Source organism: Drosophila melanogaster, chromosome 2L, assembly GCF_000001215.4.
Source record: "Drosophila melanogaster chromosome 2L".
Classification (NCBI taxonomy): domain Eukaryota; kingdom Metazoa; phylum Arthropoda; class Insecta; order Diptera; family Drosophilidae; genus Drosophila; species Drosophila melanogaster.
The window spans coordinates 22,636,435-22,661,487 of record NT_033779.5 but is presented as its reverse complement, the minus strand read 5'-3'; the positions used below and the strand labels follow the sequence as shown (position 1 = coordinate 22,661,487).

The window sequence follows — 25,053 nt, the reverse complement described above, 5'->3', positions numbered from 1 at the left end:
CCTCTTCCCATGCGCCAAGAGGTGAATACGAGCAGAAGCAAGGCAGCACACCGTGGAGACATGGTAGCACAAGTGGAACAATGGTCTAAAGGGTCGCTGGACGCAGCAGCTGATTCCTAATCTCAAGCCGTGGATAGAACGGAAGCATGGCGAAATAACGTTCCATCTAACGCAGCTGATCAGTGGGCACGGTTGCTTTCGCAGCTATCTGAAGCGCTTTGGACATGTGGAGGCGGATGTTTGCTCATGGTGCGGAAGTGGACGGAGCGAAACCCCAGAGCACGTTCTCTTCTCGTGCGAAAAATGTGCAAGGGAACGGAGCTCTCTGGAAACCGTACTTGGTAGAAGACTGAATGCGGATAGTGTAGACCCATTCATGCTGCAGAGTGAGGCGGAATGGCAAGCGGTCAACAGCTTCGCCGCAGAGATAACTACCGAGCTCAGAAGAGCTGAGAGAGCCAGGAGGTTCCACGAGTAAGCAAATCTTGTTCGTCCTCCCGAAGCAATGCTTTACGGCCATACCGCTGGGGGATCTGGATTTGCCCTCTATTACTGTTGTTTTTACATTGTTATTTACTTTAATTAATTTTAATCTTAGATGTCAAATAAACGAATAAAAAAAAGTTAGTCTATGCCAAAGTAGGACAATATATTCGGAAGAAGATAATTCAGGAAGAGGAGGATAAGCATGAGAGATTAGTGAAATACGGGTGTAATTGTGTTCGCGGGACTGCCCTACCCTACCTACCACATTTCTTAAGAGCATGGCTCTAGTAGCGTGGCGTTTTCCACGCACACTTTCAAAACATACGAACATATTTTTTCACTCAATTTTTCGAACCAAAACGAATTTAAATTAACTGTTCCTTGCCAAATTTAACCCGAAAATTTGCGGATATAATTATTCAGCAAAGTTCTCTAAGTGTAGATTCGCAGTTGGGTATCTTTCACCCAGGTATAGGGTTAGGTCCGGCACAATTTAGCAAGCATTTTTTATATTTTTTTTATTTATTTATTTTTACTTCACTAGAGAAATTCTCCCAGTGCATTAATATCTCCTAACCCTGCATTGTTCTCGACCACGTACTTAACTTTACTTTGGGATTTCTTTTTTAATTAATAGATGTTCCAGCAATTGAATTAAATAAAACTCGTAGGTTTTCTGTTTACGCGCGGCTGCAGTTCCAGCTGCGTTTGGGAAGGTGTACTCCACGTGTGCTTCACGAGAGGATAATAAAAACAATTATTAAGTTATAATTTTCCCGTGCACTAGCTGAGTAAATGGTAATGTTGATTAAGGAATAAACTTTAATGTTTAAAAACTTAAAATCACTAAAGTGCATTACTGTTTCTTTTGAAATAATTGAAGTGGCCGGTTTGGACCATCCAAATACGTCACTCCCCTTCCCTTAAAGAGAAGCCCATACTTGGGATTGATGGATATAGTGTGGGAAATGGAGTTTCTTCTATTTCTGTTTGTTGTGGTGTGTTTTGATTTTGATTTTTTCTTTTTGTTTTGCAGACAGCAAATGATACAAGTAATTAAAGTTGAGGGTGGGGGGGGGGGGGGGTGGATCCCTCGCTGCAGTCCCATATATTATGTTGAGAGGAACTTTCCTCTTTTAACTGCCAGCCTTGTGGTCTGGCAGAGTAATTAATACAAATATGTTTTATGACGTTCAGTCGGAGTAATAAGGTTGACAAGCAGCCGCTCTTTATTAATGTCAAAAATCAACTGAACTTAACAATGAATCGTACAGCTAACAAAAGACTCGCAGCGGCCACGCAAATATGCTGTGTTTGCCGGCTGCGCACGGGTTTCCGGTCCGATGCTGGGTCAGCACTTTAACGTTATGATATTATATTTCGTGCACTGAGCCAACTGGTCTAGCTCGTTGGCTCGTGTTAACTACTCCCCCTTCAAGATTGCGGCCGTCCTCGGTTGGTCGTAATTCGGCGATCATCCCGTTTAACTGGATTGCAGATCTCCGCGCTCCGATGTACCGTAGATGCCGATACAAACCAATGCACAACAAATCGCTGCTGCGATAAATATTATGCGATGCGAATGATTAGTATCAATTTCTCTTCCGAACTCATTGATGACCTTCAAGTTACGTTCACTTAGCTGGTGAAGGTAAGGGAGGCTCAGAATATCTCTGTTGGCGGTGATATTCAATGATGGGGAACTCGCTACCCCTGGAGCTCTTGTTTGGGCCTTGTCATGATTTACAAAGGTGGTGTCATTTATCACGACGCGATCGTTGAAGGTGATGAGATGTGTGCCGCGTAGGTAGACTTCTGTTTCGTTGTCTACCGTGACCCTGGCTGGCCGGTCATTGATGATGATGATACCCTCATCCACGCGGGTGAGCGGGTGTAGGTCGCTTGGTTGCGACTCGCAATGCGCTAGGACGCCTGCGTGTAGTTCTCTGGCGCATGAGCTTTCCGTTGATAGTTGGCAAAAGGAAGCCCCCGGTGTTGGGATGCAATTTTTGATTGTGTGGACTACTTCACCACACTTTGATACCATGTTGTCGGTTATCCGCAGCATAACTGGGAAAATAGTGACCTTCTTACAGCATAATTTTATTTTGGGAAATTTGATAATAAAGTGCATCATGTTAGAGGATTGCAGTATTTTTACAGACGATGCGGACATAAGATCCCCTATGGGGGTATCGGTGGGTTCTTTCAGCCAAACTGATTTTAAGTCTGCATGATCTAGGATATTTGGACAGACAATATTGTTTTTCGCCAGCGTTACAGCCAACATTAAATTCTGTAACTCCATCATTAGTATTCTATTCCTAGCCAGCACTGTCTCGTATAAATGGCCGGTGTCAATTTGGGTATTTTTATGTGTTTGCAGGATTTGATTTACTGTTGTTGTTAATTGGTTGATTCGGCTTTGTATCCTAGTGTTAATTTTTGATTTGCCTATTGTTTGATTGTGTCAACTGCCACTCTGTGAACCTAATTCTTTCTAGATCGCCGGCATCCGGCGTCCCCGCTACTACCTTTAGCATTGAGCCTAGAAAATCTAAACTCCTTGCTATTCTGTGGTGGACTTTTAACGAATCCAGCGTGTCTCGAAGGTGCGATGTATCCACTTCTAGCAATTTCCTCATATGAGACTGCGGAAACATCTCGTACATGCTGCTTGTTTCTTCTATTACGCGCATGTATTCCGAGAGATTTGCCGAGTGGGTCACATATGCGAGCTCCTCCCATACCAGGATCTCTCCATCTATGATGGGGATATACCTTGTTTGCGAATAGTTAGTGACGTGCGCTGACACCAATGCCAGTGAGAGTAGGATGAAAATTTTGCACCTCTGGAAATGTATTTTTTAGTCGCTTTTTCTTGTTCGCTGAGGTTTATCCCATCACCAATTAAAACTAAAACATCGCGCCTTTTGCAACGTACTTAATGTCTATTAAACGGAAGTTTGCCAAACGGCTGATAATAGGTAGTGATAATAAAAAATTAAAAATTAAGGGAGAGAGACCTTTGCGCGTCTTCGGCACTCTTAATTTTGTGAGCAATCCGTTCTTGTGTGTCGTCCGTGCATTCTTGTATTGCGTCGACTGGCCTCTTATCGATGACCGAATGGATTGATTTGTTATATTTGGTCGTGGCTAACAAGATTATCTCCACGGTATCGCTCATGCCCTTGTCAATCTTTAGGCACCTGGCGAGCTCTAGTAGGGTGCTGTGAAAACGTTCCACTTGCCCGTTTGAGACACTGTGAAGGGGCGGCGCATTCGTGATGCTGACGCCAAAATGGTTGTCTAGCATGGCCGTGATCGTGTGCGATTTTAACGATGGCTCGTTATCGCAGTAAATCACTTTGGCTTTTGGAAAGAAATTCATGACCTGTAACAAGGCCGGTTTCAAGTCCTCAATTGTTCTTGATGGTACATGACACGACGGCGAATTTCAAAAACTTGTCGATGCAAGTGAGAAAATATTTTTTGTCTGCTGAGAAAATGTCTACGTGTAGCATTTCTCCTACATGAGAGGGAATCGGAGACTCGCCAATCTCTTGCTTCCTAGGATGCCTATCATATTTAGCTTTAGCGCATGTTTTGCAGTTTTGGACAATTTCATTGGCCAGTTTGGCCATTATTGGGAAGTAGTATTCTGTGAGAACCTGCTTCACATTTTCTTGGGCCGATCGGTGGGCCCTATTGTGTTTTGCCAATATGATTTCCCTTTTTTCCTCGACCCCAAAAATGTCTGTAACACGGTTTTTGCAGTGCCAGAATTTTGTAGTCGGGAATCTCCGGACTAAGTCGTCCTGCACCGTTGCTAGCGTGTGCAAATCGCAATGGAGGGCGTCCGCAAGGTCGTTGAGTAATGATTCCTTGTCAGTGAAGTTGATTGTATGTCGTTTCTTATTTTTAAAGAGAACGAAAGAGCATTTTAGCGGAAAGCGGGCCTCTTCCAGAATTAGTTGGTTCTGGAAGCAATTTAGGGGCTTATTCGTAGTTTTTATGGTGTGAGTGAGGGAAATCTCACTGTGAATGGTCGCACCACATGATTCTGCGTCCTGTTCTTCTATGGCATTAATTTGCTGCCTAGACAGGGCATCAGCAACCAAATTTTTTTTTCGCACCCGTTTCCTCGATGCGACCCTTCCACCTTTTAATTTTCGCGTTAGGGTTAGAGTCTGATACCGAGAATGACAATGGTTGATGGTCGGTGAAGATAATTATATCTTTCACCGCATATAAATAGTGTCTCAGTTTGGCCAAAGCCCAAACGATGGCTAATAATTCCCTTTCATTTGTGGCGTAGTTCATTTCCCTGTCCTTTAATGTCCTCGAGATCATTGTAATAAAGCGGTTCTCCTGTGAAAGCACTGATCCAATACCGTAGGCTGAAGCATCCGTCGTTAGATGGAATGGCTTCTTGTAATCCGGGTATCGGAGCATAACATCTTCGGATGCTAAAATGTTGCGCAGTTTTTCGAAAGAATTTTTTTGCGCCTCATTGAATTGTACTTGGATGTGTCGCGATCTGTGTCTGCTTACACTTCCGTTTTCGCCCTTTAAAATGTCCGAAATAGGCCTTGCTATGGCTGCAAAGTCCTTACTGAAGCATGTGTAATAGCTCGCGAGACCTAGAAATGATCTAACCTCAAATACTGTTTTTCGTTCAGGGAACTCCTTAGTGCCATCACTGGTGACTATAAAGCCAAGAAAGTTTACGCTTTTTTAAAAAAAACTTGACTTTTTCACTGAGACTCTCATATTTGCATCGCTTATGGTTTTTAAAACCCAATCCACGTGCTTGACATGAGCATTCTCGTTTTCTGAGAAGATTATTACATCGTCGACGTAGACATAGCAAGTCTTGCCGATTTGCTCTCTGAGAATGTCATCAATGGCTCTCTGGAAGATGCTGGCAGCATTTCTCAAGCCAAAGGGAAGCCTCTTGAATTCGTACTTCCCTCCGCTTACGGAGAAGGCAGTTTTTTCGCGGTAATTTTCCGCTAAGATGATCTGGTGATACCCGGACTTGACGTCCAGTGTCGTGAAGAATTTGGCCTTGCCCAAGTTGCCCAGTATCATGCAGATATCTGGCATAGGGTATTTGTCTGGGATAGTTCTTTCGTTTAGCTTACGAAAGTCTATGACTAATCGTCTATTTTGATTGCCGGCCTCGTCGGTTCCTTTTTTATCAACCACCCATATTGGGTTGTTATAAGGAGACACCGACTTTTGAATTATACCATTTTTAAGCAGGTCTTGGATTTCGTTGTTGACGAAATCTGCTGCCCCCATGGGGTATGGATATAATTTAGCGTAAATGGGCTCTTCGCTAGTAGTCCTAATCGTGGCCACTACCGATGTGTTATATGGCAGGGCCTCGTTGGGATCTGCGAAGGCGTTTTTTCGGCTCCTTATCATCCCAAAAGTCGCTTTCAAATTAAAAATCGAGACGAAGCATTTTTTGTAACGATGGTGGTGCCGTGAATTGAATGAATTTCGAAAGGGGAGTCCACCGGGCAGACACCCTTTAGCTCTTTGCGAGGCCGGATGAAATTTTTTGATGCGCCGGTGTCTAAGAGGAATTTCATTGGTACCCCTGCTACTCTTCGTCTGATGACGGGTAACAGGGATTTACCCCTAAAAAATTGAGGTAGTCAGAGTCATACTCGGTAATGGCATCGTCGTCTATTTTCGATTCCGCTTTGGCGGCGGCGGCGGCATATGCTCCTGTCTTTTCTTCCGCATTCTGCGTAATGAAGTTAACTTTTTGTTGTTTCCTCACGGCGCCTGTGCGCTCGGAGGTGGCTGGTCTTCTGTTCCGGTAGGCATTTGTCTGGGTTAGAAAATGTGAGGGATCGACCTCCATAGGCTCTGGTGGGCCGTCGTCTTTGTAATTTTTGGTACTTTGCGGGTCGGCATGAACATGTGCCTTATGCTGCCTATTAAAATACGGGTTTTTGGTATTACTAGGTTGTGGGTCATGGCGGTCGTACTTGTTAAGTTGACGACCCTGCGCTTTTGCAGTAGGTTTGCGATCTTTGTCTTCTTGACTTCTTGCGAAACTAGCTGCAAAAACGTACCTCTCGTGGTTAGATTCCACTTCTTGCGCTAAGGCCAAGGCTGACGGCATGTCTTTGCCGCGAAAAGCACGTCAGTGAGGTTGCGTTTAAGTCCCGAGATGAAAATACGCAAGGCGTCCTCTCGGAATTTTTCGCACAATATATTTGCCGCCGATGCCTCGTGAGACATATGGGCTTTATTTGTGAGTAAGGTGATAATACTCCAACAGGGTCATGTTGCTTCCCTGTCTTAAAGTGCTCATGTCCTGCTCAATGACATGCATTTTGCGTTTGTCACTGTAAGTGAAATCAAGCCGATTTATAATGGCATCGAAATTCAGTACGGTGCCAAACGAGGATAAGACGTTATTGGCCGCGCCCCTAATTTTGTTCCTAATAATTGTCACCGCCTCGTAATGGCGAGAGGTGCCGTTGTAATCTTTAAATATGCGATACGCAGCAACCGCCGCTTGTCGCCACGAAACATATGATTCCTGTGACCCCGAGAATTCAGGCAAATATTTAACGGCGTCTAAAGTCATGTTACATGGTACACTACTAGTTATGTCTATGGGTTCGTAAGCTCTAATTGCGGGGGCCACCGCTGAGGTGGGCGCGACCTGTGTTGCTGCCAACTGGCTGGCCAGATCCTCAATTTTTTGACGCATTTCATTTTGTGCGAGCTCGTTTCTGGCAGCCTCGTCCGCTAAAGTATTGGCTACCACTGCTTGTATTACAGCTTTGAGTTGTTCTGGGTCTATCGCCATTGTAGGGGAATTCGCGGTTGCACGTCTTAGAGGGGAAGGCTGATTTTCACAATCGGACTCTGAGTCCGTGGAGTATGGTGTACTATTCCTATACTGTGAGAAACTGGGCTGCATGAGCAGTCCAATTCGCTTAGGTATGCAAAAGCTGCCTGTGTGGGCGGCAGTTGACCAAAGCCAAACAAACAACAACTAAAGACAAAGGCTGCAGCGTCGGTTGTCGCGCTTGAACTGAATGGAAACACAAAACAACAACAATAAATGAAAAGCGAACGTATGCGCCGTTATAAAAGACAATTATACGATTTTTGTTTTTGTTAACATTGATGCGAGACCATATTTTAGCGTATCTGCTGGATTAATAATTCTTTTATTATTATATATTTTTTTTAAATATTCACAGACTTAAAATGCGTTTAGCATCGGTTCCCACTCACATAATTTTTTGTTTTTGGTGTGTGTGTTATTTTGTCACTAATTCCCTTCACTTTTCCCGCGCCGCTGTCATTTGCTTTGCCGCAAATTTAGTAGCTGTGTGGGCGGTGTTGGTGATGGTGGTGGTGGGTGGTGGTTTTTACCACTGGTTGGGCGCCAGTAATTAAAGTTGTGGGTGGCAGGGGGGATCCCTCTCTGCAATCCCAGATATTATGTTGAGAGGAACTTTCCTCTTTTAACTGCCAGCCTTGTGGTCTGGCAGAGTAATTAATACAAATATATTTACGACGTTCAGTCGGAGCAATAAGATTGACGAGCAGCCGCTCTTTATTAATGTCAAAAATCAACTGAATATAAAAAGTGAATCTTACAGCTAACAAAAGACTCGCAGCGGCCACGCAAATATGCTGTGTTTGCCGGCTGCGCACGGGTTTCCGGCCCGATGCTGGGGTCAGCACTTTAACGTAATGGTATTAAATTTCGTGCACTGAGCCAACTGGTCTAGCTCGTTGGCCCGTGTTAACTATCCCCCCTTCAAGATTGCGGCCTTCCTCGGTTGTTCCTAATTCAGCGATCATCCCGTTTAACTGGATTGCAGATCTCCGCGCTCCGATGTACCGTAGACAGGTGATGCCGATGCAAACCAATGCACAACAAATCGCTGCTGCGATAAATATTATGCGATGATGATGATTAGTATCAATTTCTCTCCCGAACTCTTTGATGAACTCCAAGTTACGTTCACTTAGCTGGTGAAGGTAGGGGAGGCTCAGAATATCTCTGTTGGCGGTGATATTCAATGATGGGGAACTCGCTACCCCTGGAGCTCTTGTTTGGGCCTTGTCATGATTTACAAAAGTGGTGTCATTTATCACGACGCGATCGTTGAAGGTGATGAGATGTGTGCCGCGTAGGTAGACTTCCGTTTCGTTGTCTACCGTGACCCTGGCTGGCCGGTCATTGATGATGATGATACCCTCGTCCACGCGGGTGAGCGGGTGTAGGTCACTTGGTTGTGACTCGCAATGTGCTAGGACGCCCGCATGTAGTTCCCTGGCGCATGAGCTTTCCGTTGATAGTTGGCAAAAGGTAGCCCCCGATGTTGGGATGCAATTTTTGATTGTGTGGACTACTTCACCACACTTTGCTACCATGTTGTCGGTTATCCGCAGCATAACTCCTTTGCTAGTGACTGGGAAAATAGTGACCTTTTTGCAAGATAATTTTATTCTGGGAAATTTGATAATAAAGTGTATCATGTTAGGGGATTGCAGTATTTTTACAGACGATGCGGACATAAGATCCCCTATGGGGGTATCGGTGGGTTCTTTCAGCCAAACTGATTTTAAGTCTGCATGATCTAGGATATTTGGGCTGACAATATTGTTTTTTGCCAGTGTTACAGCCAACATTAAGTTCTGTAACTCCATCATTAGTATTCTATTCCTAGCCAGCACTGTCTCGTATAAATGGCCGGTGTCAATTTGGATATTTTTGTGTGTTTGCAGGATTTGATTTACTGTTGTTGTTAATTGGTTAATCCGATTTTGTACCCTAGTGTTAATTTTGATCTGCCTATTGTTTGACTGTGTCAACTGCCATTCTGTGAACCTAATTCTTTCTAAATCGCCGGCATCCGGCGTCCCCGCTACTACCTTTAGCATTGAGCCTAGAAAATCTAAACTCCTTGCTATTCTGTGGTGGACTTTTAGCGAATCCAGCGTATCCCGAAGGTGCGAGGTATCCACGTCTAGCAATTTCCTCATATGAGACTGCGGAAACATCTCGTTCATGCTGCTTGTTTCTTCGACTATGCGCATGTATTCCGAGAGATTTGCTGAGTGGGTCACATATGCGAGTTCTTCCCATACCAGGATTTCTCCATCTATGATGGGGATATACCTTGTTTGCGAATAGTCAGTGACGCGCGCTGACACCAATGCCAGTGAGAGGAGGATGAAAATTCTGCACCTGTGGAAATGTATTTTTTAGTCGCTTATTCTTGTTCGCCGAGGTTTATCCCATCACCAATTAATACTAAATTAATACCAATTAAAACTACAACGTCGCGCCTTTGGCAACGGACCTAATATCTACTAAATCGAAGTATGCCAAACGGCTGATAATAGGTAGTGATAATAAAAAATTAAAAATTAAGGGAGAGAGTCATTTTAAATTGTCCTTGTGGACCACCCTCCCTTCAATGAGGACCGTGGTCCCCAGGTCTGCTTGTATGGCTTTTTCCTCACACAAGGGAGTGAGTTTATTGCCAAGTCTTCTGTTAGTTTTGACCAAAACTTTTTCGCCCACTTCGAAGACTCTATTTTGCCGAGAAACATTCTCTCTAGACCTTAGCGCGTCTTGGGCACTCTTAATTTTGTCAACAATCCGTTCTCGTGTGTCGTCCGTGCACTCTTGTACTGCGTCGACTGGCCTCTTATCGATGACCGAATGGATTGATTTGTTATATTTGGTTGTGGCTAACAGAATTATCTCCACGGTGTCGCTCATGCCCTTGTCAATTTTTAGGCACCTGGCGAGCTCTAGTAGGGTGCTGTGAAAACGTTCCACTTGCCCGTTTGACACACTGTGAAGGGGCGGCGCATTCGTGATGCTGACGCCAAAATGGTTGTCAAGCATGGCCGTGATCGTGTGCGATTTTAACGATGGCTCGTTATCGCAGTAAATCACTTTGGCCTTTGGGAAAAAATTCATGACCTGTAACAAGGCCGGTTTCAAGTCCTCAATTGTTCTTGACAGTACATGCTGTACGACGGCGAATTTCGAAAACTTGTCGATGCAAGTGAGGAAATATTTTTTGTCTGTTGAGAAAATGTCTATGTGTAGCATTTCTCCTACATGAGAGGGAATCGGGGACTCGCCAATCTCTTGCTTTTTAGGATGCCTATCATACTTTGCTTTAGCGCATGTTTTGCAGTTTTGCACAATTTCATTGGCCAGTTTGGCCATTTTCGGGAAGTAGTATTCTGTGAGAACCTGCTTCACATTTTCTTGGGCCGATCGGTGGGCCCTATTGTGTTCTGCCAGTATGATTTCCCTTTTCTCCTCGACCCCAAAAATATCTGTAACACGGTTTTTGCAGTGCCAGAATTTTGTAGTCGGGAATCTCCGGACTAAGTCGTCCTGCACCGTTGCTAGCGTGTGCAAATCGCAATGGAGGGCGTTTACGCCCTTGGGGACTATTGCGTCCGCAAGGTCATTGAGTAATGATTCCTTGTCAGTGAAGTTGATTGTATGTCGTTTCTTATTTCGAAAGAGGACGAAAGAGCGTTTTAGCGGAAAGCGGGCCTCTTCCAGAATTAGTTGGTTCTGGAAGCAATTTAGGGGCTTATCCGTAGTTTCTATGGTGTGAGTGAGGGAAATCTCACTGTGAATGGTCGCACCACATGATTCTGCGTCCTGTTCTTCTATGGCATTGATTTGCTGCCTAGACAGGGCATCAGCAACCAAATTTTCTTTTCCCGGTTTATAGACCACCTTCGCACCCGTTTCCTCGATGCGACCCTTCCATCTTTTAATTTTTGCGTTAGGGTTAGAGTCTGATACCGAGAATGACAATGGTTGATGGTCGGTGAAGATAGTTATATCTTTCACCGCATATAAATAGTGCCTCAGTTTGGCCAAAGCCCAAACGATGGCCAATAATTCCCTTTCGTTTGTGGCGTAGTTCATTTCCCTGTCCTTTAATGTCCTCGAGATCATTGTAATAGGACGGTTTTCCTGTGAAAGCACTGCTCCAATACCGTAGGCTGAAGCATCCGTCGTTAGATGGAATGGCTTCTTGTAATCCGGGTATCAGAGCATAACATCTTCGGATGCTAAAATGTTGCGCAGTTTTTCGAAAGAATTTTTTTGCGCCTCATTGAATTGTACTTGGATGTGTCGCGATCTGTGTCTGCTTACACTTCCGTTTTCGCCCTTTAAGATGTCCGAAATAGGCCTTGCTATGGCTGCGAAGTCCTTAATGAAGCATCTGTAGTAGCTCGCGAGACCTAGAAATGATCTAACCTCAAACACCGTTTTTGGTTCAGGGAACTCTTTAATGGCCCTGACCTTTTCTGGGTCAGTGGTAGTGCCATCACTGGTGACTATAAAGCCAAGAAAGTTTACGCTTTTTTTAAAAAAACTTGACTTTTTCACTGAGACTCTCATATTTGCATCGCTTATGGTTTTTAAAACCCAATCCACGTGCTTGACATGAGCATTCTCGTTTTCTGAGAAGATTATTACATCGTCGACATAGACATAGCAAGTCTTGCCGATTTGCTCTCTGAGAATGTCATCAATGGCTCTCTGGAAGATGCTGGCAGCATTTCTCAAGCCAAAGGGAAGCCTCTTGAATTCGTACTTCCCCCCGCTTACGGAGAAGGAAGTTTTTTCGCGGTCATTTTCCGCTAAGATGATCTGGTGATACCCTGACTTGAGGTCCAATGTCGTGAAGAATTTGGCCTTGCCCAAGTTACTCAGTATCATGGAGATATCTGGCATAGGGTATTTGTCTGGGATAGTTCTTTCGTTTAGCTTACGAAAGTCTATGACTAATCGTCTATTTTGATTGCCGGCCTCGTCGGTTCCTTTTTTATCAACCACCCATATTGGGTTGTTATACGGAGACACCGACTTTTGAATTATACCATTTTTAAGCAGGTTTTGGATTTCGTTGTTGACGAAATCTGCTGCCCCCATGGGGTATGGATATAATTTAGCGTAAATGGGTTCTTCGCTAGTAGTCCTAATCGTGGCCACTACCGATGTGTTATATGGCAGGGCCTCGTTGGGATCTGCGAAGGCGTTTTTTCGGCTCCTTATCATCCCAAAAGTCGCTTTCAAATTAAAAATCGAGACGAAGCATTTTTTGTAACGATGGTGGTGCCGTGAATTGAATGAATTTCGAAAGGGGAGTCCACCGGGCAGACACCCTTTAGCTCTTTGCGAGGCCGGATGAAATTTTTTGATGCGCCGGTGTCTAAGAGGAATTTCATTGGTACCCCTGCTACTCTTCGTCTGATGACGGGTAACAGGGATTTACCCCTAAAAAATTGAGGTAGTCAGAGTCATACTCGGTAATGGCATCGTCGTCTATTTTCGATTCCGCTTTGGCGGCGGCGGCGGCATATGCTCCTGTCTTTTCTTCCGCATTCTGCGTAATGAAGTTAACTTTTTGTTGTTTCCTCACGGCGCCTGTGCGCTCGGAGGTGGCTGGTCTTCTGTTCCGGTAGGCATTTGTCTGGGTTAGAAAATGTGAGGGATCGACCTCCATAGGCTCTGGTGGGCCGTCGTCTTTGTAATTTTTGGTACTTTGCGGGTCGGCATGAACATGTGCCTTATGCTGCCTATTAAAATACGGGTTTTTGGTATTACTAGGTTGTGGGTCATGGCGGTCGTACTTGTTAAGTTGACGACCCTGCGCTTTTGCAGTAGGTTTGCGATCTTTGTCTTCTTGACTTCTTGCGAAACTAGCTGCAAAAACGTACCTCTCGTGGTTAGATTCCACTTCTTGCGCTAAGGCCAAGGCTGACGGCATGTCTTTGCCGCGAAAAGCACGTCAGTGAGGTTGCGTTTAAGTCCCGAGATGAAAATACGCAAGGCGTCCTCTCGGAATTTTTCGCACAATATATTTGCCGCCGATGCCTCGTGAGACATATGGGCTTTATTTGTGAGTAAGGTGATAATACTCCAACAGGGTCATGTTGCTTCCCTGTCTTAAAGTGCTCATGTCCTGCTCAATGACATGCATTTTGCGTTTGTCACTGTAAGTGAAATCAAGCCGATTTATAATGGCATCGAAATTCAGTACGGTGCCAAACGAGGATAAGACGTTATTGGCCGCGCCCCTAATTTTGTTCCTAATAATTGTCACCGCCTCGTAATGGCGAGAGGTGCCGTTGTAATCTTTAAATATGCGATACGCAGCAACCGCCGCTTGTCGCCACGAAACATATGATTCCTGTGACCCCGAGAATTCAGGCAAATATTTAACGGCGTCTAAAGTCATGTTACATGGTACACTACTAGTTATGTCTATGGGTTCGTAAGCTCTAATTGCGGGGGCCACCGCTGAGGTGGGCGCGACCTGTGTTGCTGCCAACTGGCTGGCCAGCTCCTGAATTTTCTGACGCATTTCATTTTGTGCGAGTTCGTTTTTGGCAGCCTCTTCCGCTAAAGTATTGGCCACCACTGCCTGTATTACAGCTTTGAGTTGTTCTGGGTCTATCGCCATTGCAGGGGAATTCGCCGTTTCACGTCTTAGAGGGGAAGGTTGATTTTCACAATCGGACTATGAGTCCGTGGAGTATGGTGTACTATTCCTATACTGTGAGAAACTGGGCTGCATGAGCAGTCCAATTCGCTTAGGTATGCAAAAGCTGCCTGTGTGGGCAGCGGTTGACCAAGGCCAAACAAACAACAACTACAACAAGTGGGTCAGCACTTTAACGTTATGATATTATATTTCGTGCACTGAGCCAACTGGTCTAGCTCGTTGGCTCGTGTTAACTTACATATCTTAAATATGTATAAGTACAACAAAATTAGTGCAATTATTACAATGATCATGATCATCATCAGTATGTAATGTGTAATATTGTTCTCTGTAATCATCTCAACAATGTCGTTGTGTTTTACAGTTTTTATTTTTGTTATATTAAGTTTTGTGTATAGTGGTGTCAAATCTATTTCTGGATTTAACAGATTTTCACTTAAAATTATACTATTGATTTCTATTTTGCATTGCGTTACTCTTATCATTTTGTTTCCTTTTATTTTTATTGAATTTTTGGAAATTTTTGTTAAGAATTGTTTGGGTTAAGTTCCAGGTTACAATTGTTTTCGGTTCTATGTATTGTGAGGAGTCTTAAAACTCCCCACAAATCTCGTGTAGGGGAGTGGCGTGGCAACAGCCGCGGTGCAGGGCAAAGCGGAGAGACCGTGAATTAACGGTACCGCACTGGACCTTGGACTCCAGCGGACGGTAACGGTGCATGCGCAAAGAGGGCGCACCGTGAATTAACGGGACCATATGTGGACCTTGTACCCGAGCAGGCCGTTCGCAAACAGATAAATAACGGGATCCCTGCGGCCTATAAAGGGTCCGCGCGGGCACGGATGCGGGCAGTCAGTGAGACAGCAAGATCGCGCGTGAAAGAAGATACTGCGTCGGAGCGTTACCAGAAGTGAGAACGAGCGGTCAAGTCGGAAATAATAAACAGTGGAAGCGTCGGGCGGCAAGAAGCCCGAAGGACACGGAAGGAAGACCACTACAAACGAGAAGAGATCCTGGGAGTGAAGGAGAAGGAGCTGGCGTGTCGTAAGGGTCAGTGGAGTCAGTAGCCAGCCAAGGTGGTCCCAGACCGAGCGTTGCCTCGCCCGTAGACGATACACCCTGCACCATAACATCCTAAACTCGTTCCGGCTGGCAGAGAGTCCTTCAGAAGGAAAGGCAAGAACTCGGCGTGTTAGTAAGGGTCAAAATCAGTGGTCGGTACAGGTGGTCCCAGGCCGAGCGTTGCCTCGCCCGTGGACGATACACCTTGTCCCATAACATCATAATCCCAGCCGGGCCGACTCGTCGTTCGTGTCAAAGAGTAATCAAGACCACGGAGGCAAGGCGTTGCAGGAAAAACGCCGCAGGAGCAGCGAGATTGCCGGAGGAGTTATCTATAAGACAGTAGAATAAACGACTATAATAAGAACCCATTGCTTTTCCTTGGTCGGGCAATCACACAAATCATAAATAAGAAATAAAAAATTATCCGATAAATATTTTTCACGTCTTTATTTTTTTGATCTCAGCTTAAGACTAAAAATCAAATGAAAATTGGATTGAGGAGAAGCCTCAGTACTTGAACTATATTTGTATTTCGGGAGAGCCTCTCTCTTGTGTTCTTAAGATTAGGAGAAGGTTCAAATAGAGCAGCCAAATATGCTTAGGTCAGGCTTTAGGATGTTTACAAGAACGGCTGAGTGCCGTTGCCAAAGAATTCTTTATTAGAAACAGATGCTGCGCAGCTGGGATACATTATGGAAAGTCACTAAAGTGCATTACAGTTTCGTCAAATACGTCACTATATATAGGTATATAATATAACAATATATATATACCTTACTGTATATAAAGAAAACCAGAATCGAAACAGTGGATTTGGTTTTATTAAAGATGTATATAGCTGGAGCAGTGCTGTGGCTCAGCTGAGAACACCAAATTACCTGCAGTATTTGTGGTTATGTATATTTACGATACGATATTATGTATTTATATATGCATTATGATATTTATGTATTTCGCGATTAGCATTAAGCTATATTATTTCTTATACGCATATCACGTCGGGGTCACCAATCAACTTTTTCATTAGCTTTTGTATAAATAATATATATTGTTCAGATAACGATGAGCTTAAATAGGAAAATGTACGCAAACGTATGCTTAGATAAATGGGGAAATAAATGAGCAAGAGGAAATCAATGATTGATGTACGTTAATTTTAACTAATACAATTGGTCTTGTTCAATGCTGTGGCCCGACACACAGTATAAACAGAAAAAAACCTTTATTAAAGAAGTGGGCGTTTATGGTGTTTTAGCGGCTCGTAAGCGTTAGAATGGCGTTGTCAATATGTTGGTACAAAATCGAAAAACATTTGCAAAACACAAATTTGTTGTACCAATTTTCTAAACAAGCTTGCAAAGCTTAGGCGTCTCTAGAATCTGAATGCTTAACGTTCTAGCTTCTATAGTTCCCGAAATCATGGCCCCCTATCCGGACAGATAGACGAATACCAGACGGATAGGTGAACACCACCAGTACGACTCGACTCGGTAACTGTAATATTAGTGCTGGCCAACCAAATATTTCTCATTATTTTCTACATTATTTTACTTCTTTTAATATTTAATTTATTAACTTAACTTAGGTGCCATATAAGAATGATATAATATATCATTCATATAATATATTTGGTACCCGCCTTTCTTTTCATTCTTTTCCGACTTCAATAGCAAGGGTGCACTTGATTGGCCAATCCAAATTATGGGATTACTAAATCAGCAAAAATAATCAAATTTAATCACACCTATGCAAGGTTTGTGGCATTTACCAATAGTTAATAGTTAGTTCTTTTCTTTTTATAGTGCTCATGGACATTTAGTACTGACTACTTAACCTGTTCTAACACTGCACTGCGCAGATTTTTTTGTTTTTTACTTAAAAGTCTTGTTATAAAGTGCAACATATTATTGGTTTCTATTCTACTATGGTTACAAACCCTATTAAACATAAGCCAGTAAATGTAACGCGTATTTGCATTATGTTAGTGGCCAAAAGGTTGGGGCTTTGCTTATGAGGACAGTAAAGGATTCGGGCCTGCTGCATCACAAAACAAAATTTTAACTTAAGCTTGTAAATAAAAGTGGCTATACGGGTCGGTTAAGGCCAAAATTGTTTTGTTTGGAGGCAGTCCCTCTCTGTAGTTTGTTAGACGACCGCTATATATATACACGGTAGTCCATAAATTATTATTTGGGTGAGTTTATGGTAAATGGGTCAACTGATTTCAAAACCATATACGTCAAAATTATGAACGACGTGGAACTCCTACATTTGCCCCGATAATTACATATATATGGGAAAATAGTTAGCCTAATATAAATCACACGAATCAATTCCTGCCTATAGCGTAAACACGAGACAAAAAAGAATAATTTAAACAATACGGGCTCAAACTTAGCTTTATATCTATTGAAGATATGTCTCATTGTACAGTTACAAGAAATTTTGTGCTGCCTGGATTTTTAATAACAATAAATATGTGTGTTTTTATTTTTTAGGAATCCGGCCTGCCGTTGTCACTCTCTGTAAAAGTGCAAATTAACATGCACTTTAAGGACCTGAGCAATTTTCCAGTAGTATCTGTATTTAATCATCTAACAGTGCCAATGTTGTGGTTTGAAATCGTAAGTACCACATACACGTCCGCTCCGATGTCATCATTGTGAATTGTATATTTCAGATGATGTCAAAGCTGCCCGACAGCTTGGACTCGCGGTTCAACTTTTACCTGAACATTTTGCCGTTAGTTAATCCCTTAGGCTTTTGGAGTGGCATACTATTGGGAATAAGTCTTTTGGGGTATGCAATAACCAAGGCCACGCTTCACATGTCTACCTTTTCTCGACGAGCTGCTAATATAACAGATGTTAAATATGTACGAGCAAATTTAATTCAAAACATCGCAGGTGAAGCAGCGAATCATGCTTACAGTCCGTGCGATATTAAGTTACTAGATGATATTTCGGTTGTAAGGCATCCTGTTAATAAGCAAACAGTCCAGGATTCTGGATTCAGTTCAAAAACAACATACGCCTTGGATATGGAACCTGCTTTATTAGACACGAGCGAGAGCAGCGACGAGGGGCGAGATTGTGATATTGTTACCATATCCCGTAATTCTACAAGCACCCGCTTTTGCGCAGATGAAAAAAAATGCTGGCTCGGCGACGATATACGAGTCGAGTGTTTCACCGAGAGTCGAGCTCCTCAAACGATTTTGAAAAGGGAAGAACAAATACATTAAGGCAACAGGTGGGTGTAGCTTAAGAATTACCATAATATGGAATGTTGAGAATTAAATTAACAATGCAGTCGAGGTCCAGGGAATTATAAAAGCAAATACACTGCGCGAGTCTGTTTCAGAACGTTACAACGCCACCGTTTTTTTGTTGTTGTTTAGTTTTTATTTTATGATTTCCCTTGCCAATTTCTATCGCTATGGCAAAATAACCACGTCCACAAGCCGTCCAAAACTGTCACGCCTTCAATTGTTTTAAAATGTTCCAATTTTAAATATTTTTTGCAATTTAATCAAGTTATAATTTTCCCATGCACTAGCTGAGTAAATGGTAATGTTGATTAAGGAATCAACTTTAATTTTTAAAAACGTAATTTTACCCAACGGGACACGGACAGTAATATTATTATAATATATTACAAGCACTTATTTTAATAATCACGTAGCAATTAACCAAACCATTGAATTTGCTCATATATCTGTAGTATAGCATATACCCTTTAAGTAAAGCTTAAATTAAATTTTGAACAATATAAATAGGTTTATGTGCTTGACCATTGAGTCTCACTCCATCTAGAACCGTCCATAATCAGTTCCTGCGATATTGTATATTTGTGATGTCATCAAGTTGTTGCTCCGCAGGGAGAAAGAGAAAAAAGATTCATTGAATTTAATCAAACTTAATCCCTTTCTTTCACTTAAGGCTAACATATGTTTGAAATTTATTTAAAGTGCTGTCTTTGCCAGCTATGCGCAAGAATACGGTCGAATGATGTGTTGCCGGGCCTCGAACATTCGTTCATTGCCTTGTCCGGTTAACACTAGTTAACTTATATACAAAAATATTTTACCATGCCCACTGTCATGTCTACAAACTGCTTATAACAGCGTATTCCACTCTGAGAATGCAGAGTGCACAGATTGGCGCAAGTACGGATCTCTAAACTGAATGGTATTTCGGTTAACAAACCCAAACAGAGTATGGAGAACAAAGAACAAAGAGAACAAAATTATGGAGAAGAAGAAGTTGACAAGTATTTGCTATATGTAACAACATTGCATTTATTTATCTTTAAAGGTAGATTATTTTTAGTGCACCAGTTGTACATACTGTCCACGTCAGCCTGCAGCATAAAACAGTCACTAACAATCTTAATTATCATATAGATTTTGAGGTCATCTCCGTACAGCAAGTAATTAGAAAAATGTAATCACAAACAAATATTGTGGAAAATTGACAAGCTATGGCACAAGAGAAATACCTCGAGGAAGTTCAGAAGTAATCTCGACCTGAAAAATTATATTTACCATATATTCTGTCATTATTATATTATGTTCTGTCTGCAGGTCGACAATCAGTGATGCAATGTTTCCGCAATAGTTCTAGAATATATCGAGTTTGCCCCAATGTGATATGGCTAAGTTCTCCATCACGTTCTATCTCCATGCCCAGAAATAGCTTTAACGGGCCGTTATCGACACACTCAAACGCATTTGAGATCGATGCTTTTATGTTAATGAGGTCTGCTTTGTTCTGGCATGCTATAATGAAATCGTCAACATAAACCAATATTATTGCCAAGTTACCTTTGCCACTCATTATATATTGCCAGGGATCAAAACCAATTGACCGCAACACACAGTCCAGTTTATTGTTCCATGCCCTTCCAGATTGCTTCAATCCATATATGGCCTTCATAAATAACAATACTTGTCCAGGTTTTCTGCCTACTGTATATCCCTGTGGTTGTTGCATATATACAGTTTCTGATAAGTCGCTGTTTGGGTATAGAGATTTAATTCAGAATACACTCCTTGCCTTTAACAACATTTACACATTCACTGCAGAATTTCACAATGCAGCCCTTTATTTCAGGCACAAACAAAACGTTGATCAGTTTCATAACGCAAATGTCTGTTTGCAATATTACGTCGCCTTTTCCCGTTGCTTTTAGGTAACCCACGCCAGCCAGTCCTATATTCTCATTGTGTTCTTCGAAATTCGTAAATAGTTCCCGTTGACAGCACATGTGGCTGGTGGCGTCATTGTCTAGACACCACATCGAACGATCAAAACCATCCATGTCCATCCATGTCCACATCCAGAGCCAAGCAAAGAGCATTGCTTGTGTTCCGTTTTGTCTCCATTCTCAATTGCCGCGCGACAATTTTTCCTTATGTGGCCGAGTTTTCCCGCATTTATAGCATTTCGTTTTTAGTTTATCTCTTTTATCGTTGTTTTGTTGCTGACTCGTAGTAGCAATCAATGCCTGTGCGCCTATGTTCTTCTCGTCGCTTCTTTCGCCTTCTACTTTCAACTTTATGCAAAGACTCTCGAAGTCCAGCAAAGTGTCGCGCGTCTCAATGGCGACAACAAAATATTCGAGGTCTTTCGGCAGGCTGGAAAGCAATCAAATTCCTCGTAGATCATCATCTACCGCTATTCCTATAGCTGCCAACTGATCCAAAATTCCGATGAAATCATTTATGTGGCTGGATATGCTCTGACCATCTTCCATCCTGAGACCCAATAGCTTCTTGTACAGCGCTACCTTGCGCACCGGTCCCTTTGGCTGATGTACGTCTCTTAACTTTATCAACGTCTCAAAAGAATGCACACAGTGTTTAATATAACCCAATTGTGAGGTTTTCACGCTCAATATTAGAGTCGCCAAAGCCTTCTGACCCAAGCCTTGCCAATCCACAGCTTTTGGCACAGATTCCTGTTTGAGCTCCCCTGATGTAACACTCCATAGCCCAGAATGCACTAGAACACTTCTAATTTGGATGTTCCATGATTCATAATTCTTTTCGTCCAGTTTCTTAATCTGATACAACGAGTTCATCTTTCTATTTATTAATCTCCGGAGCCGCACACAGTCACACACTTTCAAAAACGTTTACTTATATACGCACCAGAACGTTTCTGGGCCCATAACTTGTTGATTATTTACATGTATGAGCACTATATGAGTTTATTTGTGACTGATCTTCTTCTTGTCTTCTATTTATACTACTGTACAGACATACAGACTTAAATATACATATGTATGTCGGCGAGACAGGAGTCTAATCCATTTCGTTTATTCACTTCGCGATTTTGTGCGTCAGCGCAGCAAGTTCCGATCGACTTCAGCAGTCAAACTTCACTGAAGGGATCTTCTTACATGTCCCTTCTTCATCATATTCTCTAATGTCTATACACACTGGCGTGTGCCACATTGTCATCTCTCTCTAGCACACTATTTATGACCACTCGATCGGACCTCACTCAGCTGCAGAGGCTGTTCGTGCCTCTGCCGCAGCGCTCGACAGAATTTTACCGCAATGTTACAATTTCATCAGAATTTGAAATCACAGAAGGAATTTCTGGAATGCGAAGAGTCGCGCTCCGACACGGCCTTCCTGACCTTTCACACGTCCTCGTGTGCCTAATCCACCAATCAAGTCAAAGTCACACAACTTCGTTAACTTAAGAACAATTAATGACAACAAGTAATAATCAGTAATTATTTAATTGACAATTCATCTCATGACTGATTTTTCTTTTACAAAGACATCTCCAATTTACATATCAAAACTTCAAACTATTTACATTTTCCATGACTTTAATTTCTCATAATAACATTGGCGTGTCTTCTCTCACACCCAATCTCTTGACCCCCGCCATAACACTTCTCGTCTTTGCGAGTTAGCTGTTATAGTGCAGTCATTATCTCTTGACCCCCGCCATAACACTTCTCGTCCCTGCGAGTTAGCTGTTATAGTGCAGTCATCATCTCTTGACCCCCGCCATAACACTCCTCGTCCCTGCGAGTTAGCTGTTATAGTGCAGTCATTATCTCTTGACCCCCGCCATAACACTCCTCGTCCCTGCGAGTTAGTTGTTATAGTGCGGTCACACGCCATTCTATTCATGACGTTCGCCAAATGTTTCCTTTCTTGGGACACAGATACACGATCACTAGAGCCATCTTTAAACTCTTTTCTCTCTTGGGACACAGATGCACGATCACTAGTGCCATCCTTCAACTCTTTTCTCTGTTGGGAGTCACCATTACATTCATGCGAATATTTATATGTTCGCTTGATAACTAACGACTTCAAATTGTGTCGATGACCATCTAGTACATTAATCACTCGATGATACTTCTCACTTAACACATGACCTCATACCGAACTACTACATCCTTTCGCATGTTTTCCTTGCTTGTACGCTCATTTGTTTTCAACCTGCCCATTTGCTCTGCTGGCATCTGTAGCTATTGAAAACAACTCAATCCTGTTTGTTGAACAAAGCTCACGGAACTTGTTGCTGACAAAGCTTCTGCCTTGATCCACTATGATGCGACTGGGAGCTCTAAGGAAAGACATACTTGACTCTTCTATAGAATCCGCTGGCCATGTCTAAAACAAATGAAAAAAATATTTACCACACCGCAAACGATCTATTTGATCCAAAAGCAGTGGCAATGGAAACTGAGTCGATATGGGCGCCCTTGAACACTTTTATTTTTATTACTTAAACGAATTTCCAATGCGCCTTATTTGGTATCCCAGTTACGAAACTATCGGCATACTTTTCCAATATATTTCTTAATTTACATTTATCATTATCGCTTACTTCTATATTGATGTCAAAGAGTATTTCCAAACTATTCTCATGTGCATTATTTTGAACGGCATTGATAACTTTGGATTTGTACATACTAAATTTATTAGATTTAATCAATAAAACGAAACCAAGCTTTAATATGTCTTGGCCAATCATTATGTCGTACTTTAAATAGTTGTCCACTACAACATAAAACAAAATTTCTAAATTCAATTGAGACATTTGGACAGTTTATAGTATTTGCAAGTGGCTCTTAACTACATTGTCACCAATTCCTCTTAAAACAACTAGGTTATTAATTCTCTTGCCAGCCAATTTGTTACTTAATTTATCCTTTATTAAAGAACATTCGGCGTCCGAATCGAAAAAAAAAAATGGAAAGGGCTCACCCAATTGAAAAAACAGTCCACTTGGCTTACTTAGTTTCGCACACGTCAACTCGCTTTTCGATGTATTTGTTGTGGCCTTTGGGACATACAGACGCCACATGTCCCATTTCGTCGCATTTAAAACATTTTATGTTCGAACGATCTTTTAACCCAGGCGTGTTGCTTTCGCTGTGGTTTCTTTCTTTTGTGTTTGATGTACCTTCCTTTCGAGCACGGCATTCGGCGAATTTGTGGCCAGCTTTCCCACAAAAATGGCACATGGTCTGCAACTGCATTCTTAACTTTTTTCTGGGCCAGAATCATCTTCGTTGTTACGTTTCTTGAAGGCGTAAGCTTGCAGTTGTTGCTGAAGCTCATTGCGCGTAGCCACATTAGTCGTAAACACCCAACGCAACAAATTATTATCGATTTGTGCCATGTGAGCCAACGCTACCGAAACCGCAATCTCCTCCAAATCCTTGGCCTTCCACTTAGACAGCAACAAGGTGACAATGCGACTTCCATACTGGGCAAAGCTCTCTCCAAGTGTTGGACGTCCGTTCAAAACGTTTATCAAAATAGCAGCCGACGTCTCAATTCCTACGAATCGCTGTATGAACAGTTCTTTAAACTGCGGCCACGTGATGCCAGCGAAGCATATCTGCGACAGCCATTGCGATGCACTGCCTTCTGATGCTTTGCTTAACGCTATTGCGAGTGCACTGCCTACAAGCGCATTATCTGCAAAGATTAAATCCACGGTGGTGCACCATGCAGATGGATCTGCTCAATCACAGAAGGAATTTCTGGAATGCGAAGAGTCGCACTCAGACATATATGTATGTATAAGATGCGTGCATTGCAGTTCATACCAGACTCGCAATTTAACGACATATCGAACTAGGGTTGATTTTTAACAGATTTACATCTCGTCTTGTATATTTCCAATGACTAATACTGCATTATTGATATGACCCTTAATTAGACGCACAGAGCTTCTTCTTCTTATTCTAACATAAAAGCTTCAGTCGCCACTACACATCTATGGGAGTGGTTTATAACCAGTTGACTAATTCTGATCTTTGGTGGATAGGTCGGAATGGATAGCTTACCCAAAAGAACTTTGTCATCGGCAGTCTGTAGAAGAACCTGTCTTTATAAAAATTATATGACGCGATAAATGATCCGATTTACAAATTAATAAAACGGCATTCTAGTGTAGGAATGCTCATACGAGTAGAAGAAACTGTGTGCAAGGCACAGGCCAAAATAACTAAGCGACGCATTTTTAGCTTCACTCAGAAGATTTAGATAACGGAACAAATTTTGTAAAAGCTGCTGGAATTTATCAATCATTAATTTATGGAATCTATGACCTATCCTTCTCCAGCTGCGCTGCAATCGCTAAATTGATTAGCATTTTATTCCCCTGCCGGGACCGCAATTCAGAGGTAGTTGGGAAGCTGGGGACCCTGATCCAAAAAGCGGAACTAGAGCAACTTCGGGAATGTCTAAGATCAGAGTCATGGAAATGTTGTTGTTTATATTGAGCTGTTAATTTTCTAGCGCATTACCAAAAAACAGCAACACCAACATATTCCATGTACAGGATAAATAAGACCTTGTTGCGTCGTCGTGTTAGTGCTCTCGTTCTGGAAAAAGGCTTAGACCGTGAGAGAGCCATCTGATGTTCAGGTACCTGGTTGTCAGCGTAAGCTCGTAGGA

General features: G+C 42.5%; 1 protein-coding gene across 1 annotated transcript in view; it reads left to right on the top strand.

Annotated features, from left to right (window-relative positions):
• The window catches only part of CG40006 (uncharacterized protein), a 133,933-nt gene that overhangs the window by 94,862 nt on the left and 14,018 nt on the right, over positions 1–25,053 (top strand). The window contains exons 8-9 of the mRNA NM_001042936.1: positions 17,606–17,731; positions 17,788–18,359. Coding sequence (NP_001036401.1) covers positions 17,606–17,731; positions 17,788–18,351 — 690 coding nt within the window. The 3' untranslated portion in view covers positions 18,352–18,359. The remainder of the gene's footprint in view (positions 1–17,605; positions 17,732–17,787; positions 18,360–25,053) is intronic.